The sequence below is a fragment of the Mercenaria mercenaria genome, chromosome 17 (assembly GCF_021730395.1).
Source record: "Mercenaria mercenaria strain notata chromosome 17, MADL_Memer_1, whole genome shotgun sequence".
NCBI lineage: Eukaryota > Metazoa > Mollusca > Bivalvia > Venerida > Veneridae > Mercenaria > Mercenaria mercenaria.
Window position 1 is genome coordinate 67,802,211 of NC_069377.1, and position 5,039 is coordinate 67,807,249.

At 33.4% G+C, this 5,039-nt stretch overlaps 1 protein-coding gene across 1 annotated transcript; it reads right to left on the reverse strand.

Moving 5' to 3' along the window:
• Positions 1 to 941: 941 nt before the first annotated feature.
• Positions 942 to 4,317, reverse strand: LOC123537292 (uncharacterized). The gene is made up of 2 exons (XM_053528503.1): positions 4,199 to 4,317; positions 942 to 3,687 (listed from the first exon to the last, which is right to left on the reverse strand). The coding sequence occupies exon 2, from the start codon at positions 3,658 to 3,660 to the stop codon at positions 2,371 to 2,373; it is 1,290 nt and encodes a 429-aa protein (XP_053384478.1). The 5' UTR covers positions 3,661 to 3,687; positions 4,199 to 4,317; the 3' UTR covers positions 942 to 2,370.
• Between the last annotated feature and the right edge of the window lie 722 nt (positions 4,318 to 5,039).

Sequence of the window (5,039 nt, forward strand, 5' to 3'; positions counted from 1 at the left end):
CTCGGGTGAAGGGCGCTTATGAAGAAATTAGTTTAAAGGTTTTTGAAATAAGGGAAATTTAGTGAATCATTTTAATTTAAACTAAAATAAAATAGATATTGAATAAAAATGTTATTTAACCCAACTGTACAATTTCAGATTTTTTGGCTCGGGAAACCCCGCTGAGGGGAAAACCCAAATGGACCAGCCGTTTTAAAAGAAAAAGTTTAAAAAACCTTAAAAATATGGGCGTAATTTTTTTTTTTCCAAAAACTCCTTTAAAATTTATAGGGAAACGGGTCCTACGCCTTGCGACAAAAACCCCGGATTGATCCCGGGAGGGAACCCAAAGAGATATTTTTCTATGAATTAAAATATGTGTCCTTTTGGGTGTCATCAAAAAGTTCTTTTCCCAAAGTTATGGGATAGTTGAATCGGGTCCCATTCCCGATTTTAGGAGCCTTTTCATATTATTTTATATTAGCAATTTGAGCATTTTAAACATATCTTAAAAATATTTTAAATAAATTTCGGGGAACACAATATTCCATTTTGTTTGAAATTTTTTTAAAGTATGTTATTTACACTCCAAAGACTGGGTTTCATGTATACAATTTTTAGTTTTTATCATGTAAAATTTTATCTTAAAAATCTGAATTTAAAAAGACATATCAGACATGCCTATTTCAAGTTCAAACATTGTTTTCTAAAGAAATATAATATCAAATTTTCATTTTGTTTCAAAAAAAAAAAATAAAAAGATCTACATATAATGGGAATTTAAAATATTATATCAATAAGCCAACATTTATTCGGATTTTTGCTCCCAATCAAAGACAAAAATTTCGTTTTTTTATGTAAAAATTTCCCAAACCTCAAACAATTCATCTAATTTAGTTTTTAAATTTATGAACAATTCCCCCCCCCCCCCCACCGGGGGTCCGAGGGGCTTTTTTTTATCACTTCCTTTTTATAAGTTCTTTTTTAAATATTTTCAGCAAAAATGCATTATACAAGCATGTTGCATTTCCAGTCTGCTTGTTCCATCGTTTTCACAACCTAAATCTGTGACATACCGTTCCCAGAACGTATACCTTTAGGTGAAAATAGCCAAAATTGCGCTCATTTGAGACCATGTGCGAAATCAAGTGAAACTGCTACTTTGTTAAGTGTAATGTTAGAGGAATGCCACGAAACTGATGATACATTTTGCAGTTTCAGCAGAAGTTGCATGTACAGTTTATCAGTCTTGTTCCAGTTATATTTGGCGTCATACATATGCCATGAAATTGTTTCCCTACTTCATCTACTTGTTCACATAAAAGAATCGAATACAATACAACATGGCCATGGTCTAATATATCTAAATACTCTGATTCGGATATACCCCGCGTGCAATAGTTCACCCCAGCTAGGCCCACGTGATGTTATTCCATAGGCTTATAACGTCTCAACTGGATAGATGTATTAAAAATAGTTCTGCTATATATCATTTCTTAACAACAAATAAACTAAAGCAAATAACAAAAAAAAATGTTAATAAAAGATTATAGCTAATAATGTCGCTCTACGATTTCCGTAGTGTCAAAAAAAATAAGAATTACTTTTATACACTACATTATGAAAGCAGTAAACACAAACTTGCATTATACATATAAATCAAATACAACACACAAATAGCCGTAATGTTTGAGCAGGAATCCAGAAATCATTGTAATGTTCACCGCAAACAAACCTTTGTCCAAAATTCAGATTAATTGTACTTTCATAAAAATGTAACATACATAACTTGCATGTGAAAACCATTGTGCGTGTACGTTACAAGCATAATACATCATCAAACGCAATATGAAACGGGACACTACAAAGATACAACAACAAACACATCACAAACATAGGACGAGCAAGTGTTCATCTGAAGAAAAATAACTGACAGTGCCTTGAAACGGCGAATAAGTATAAGGCTGAAAATAAGGACATTATCTTGGAAAGGCAAACATGTATAAGGTTTGAAATAGGGACACTGCCTCGAAACGGTGTTCAAGTATAAGGTGGAAATTATGGGCACTGTCTTGAAACAACTATCAAGTACAGGGCGTTTGGAACGGCTATCAAGTATAATGTTGAAAAGGAACACTGCCTTGAAAGGACCGACATAAATGAGGTTCAGTGTTGGACGCTTCCTTGAAAGAGCAAAAAACAATACGAGTTTTAACATTGGGGAATTGCATTGGAACAACCAGTCAGCATGAGATAAAAGAAACATGGATGACACATAACACTAATATAGCCCCAGAAATGAACTTTTTGACATAAAATGACAAGAATAATTAAATAAAAGTCATTGTTGATTGAAAAATCCATGTTGAAAATCGGTCTGATATGGAATTCTTAAACTGGTTCAAGAGTCCAGAAAAATCTTGGCCCTAGCTCCTTTGAAGTACAAAGAGTCGTTGGGAAAGAACGAACAGCGCTATAACTGGACATATTGTTGTACATGCACTTGTTCATATCCGACTCGGACCATATCATGTAACATGGTGTTTCAGATGATGCGTGTCCATATACCTTCAAGAGATACCAAGACACCTTTACGTCACACAGTTTTACGTAATTTGCACATACAGACCTACCGACATACTGTAAAGAATCTGTCAGGATTGAGAAGACATTTCTGTTCTCACAATCTGACTGCAACAATACCACACCAAGTGGTTTGTGTGATACAAACATACCACTATCATTGTATGTATGTAGCATACATTTACTTTGGACAGACAGAATTTTATAGACACCTTTATTTAGAAAATCTAAATTTTCTGGCACTAATTCACGCCTTTCACAAAATGATTTAGATAAAGGCCAGTTACCTTGTCGTGCATTGTAGTATAGTTTTGCACTTTCGACATTTGGTTTGTAAAGGAATTCTAAAACAGACCGATCGTTGGTAATTTGTGACTCAAGAACATTTTTGACAGACGCTGCGTTCACTTCTAACATGGACTGAAAAGCAAAACGATAGAGGAGAAACAACTCTCGAAATGCTGCAAGACAGCAATACAGTTCAACGTAATTCATTAAAAAATCAAATTTTTTCATATTTGTTGTTGCTGTTTTAACTATATTTCTTATCTTTTCGCCTAAGTATAAAACTTCATCTAGTCCGGTTTGAACAGGCACATCAGTGGCCATTAGCAGTGAATGAATCTTTTTTTCCTCATCCCGAAGTTTGCTAGCATTTGGTAACCCTTGCATGTAGTTAATACAGTGACTGATCTTTATGCATGTCGCTCGGCATTTAGCCATTAAGTCAGCATCCAGGATATTTTCAAAGCGTCGTGCTACAATCGATGTTATGTCTTCTGTAAAGAAGAACCCGACTAAACCCGTGGTGACTTTACACAAAGTACCAAGTGGACCAGGCGAAATCCCTGTTGCTCCTAAAGCTTTGACAACTCCGTTGGAAAATCGCATCAAGTGCTTGACTGCGGTGTCAAAATTAGACTTGGAATCACTGTTCTGGCCTTCCTGGTTTAATTCTCGAAAGTCAACTGCCACGATAGATTGCATACAATCATTAAACTCCGTGAGTGTCGAATCAGACAGGGAAAGTTTATTCAAATCTTCATTCAAAGTTTTAACTACTTCTGACGACAGTGCTTTGTTTTCTGAGCCTTCCATTTCTTAAAGCTTCTCGGTCGGAATTATCTGAAGAGCAAAATTGGCTTGACCGTAACTAGTAGAGACATGAGCATGAAAGCAAAGTGTATTACAATAAATATTTAGAACAACACTGGATTACAATAACAGTTACTGTAGTAGTGCCTTGATCCGCAATGCTTTATTCGGGTCGAGAGGCATTTTCACCTATTTCTAGTGTTCTATCCATCAACAATGATTCTAATTTTAGACCAATAACACTGAAAACTCGTATATAACAGAGAACTTTTTGACGCTAGAACGTCGTGACGTCATTATTACGTTTTTCTGATTGAATGTTTTTCTGTATCCTATGGGAATTGACTATATTGTTTTGAATTTGTTATACACGGTGTGTTTGAGGTAGAAAATTCCCGGGTATGTCATAAATTGAATTATTAAACAGTCTTGGGTAAAAAATAAATATTTTGAGCTGCGTTTTAGTGCATAAAATAATTTTCGGCTACATCTGCAATATTCCAAAATTTGCTAAAAAGTTAATATAGAAAGAAATCCTTACCTGTAACACTAGCCTCATAAATTTTGATATCTGAAAAACAACTTGTTGATAATTTACAATATCATACATTTAAATAGAGAAACCTCAGATAAAAAAGAGATAACGTTAATAAGCAAAAGATAGAATTTATAAATAAAATAGTAAGTTTAAAGCGAAACCGTTATAACACTCGAGCATAAATATTTACCATACTTTTTCGTTTAATATTTCTTAATGAATAAATTAATTCTGATTTAAACACAAATTCCAAAACCGTAAAACCTTCAGTTTTACCACGAAGGAATTAATAGTACCTATGGTTGAATTCTGCAATAGCTATACCGTAAACCAAATTGTTCTAGTCTAATTACGTCAAAAACCACCTGACATATTCTAAAACTTACCAAGGGCTTAACATATATTTTAACTAACTACAGTAACGTTGAAATATAGTGAGGTATCACAGGACCTGCTTGTCAAGAAAATAATATGGCAATAATACATACAAGCTCCCAAGTTATGTACATGACATAACGTTTATGAGAAAAACATATTCATTTTTAAGGAAGATAAAAATATAATCTTTTATTACATATTTTTCAGTTAATTAATTTTAACTGAAAATATTTGAGATAAATATATCTGATGAATTTTACAGAGCAAAATATCAAATATATTTTTTTAACTGACCAATAAGAACCTATAAATGGGTAAATTTAGTCAAAACATGAAATAAAAAAAATATATGTTTGTTTTACCTTTCACCCATGGACACAATATCTTACATTTTCTATCATGACAATGCCACTCGTTAAAATGTTGCATCTGAAGTTCACTCGTGAAAGATATTTCAATCTTTCAA

Excerpts from the sequence above, each read along its gene's own strand:
- LOC123537292 (XM_053528503.1), bottom strand. The coding sequence starts at position 3,660 with ATGGAAGGCTCAGAAAACAAAGCACTGTCGTCAGAAGTAGTTAAAACT.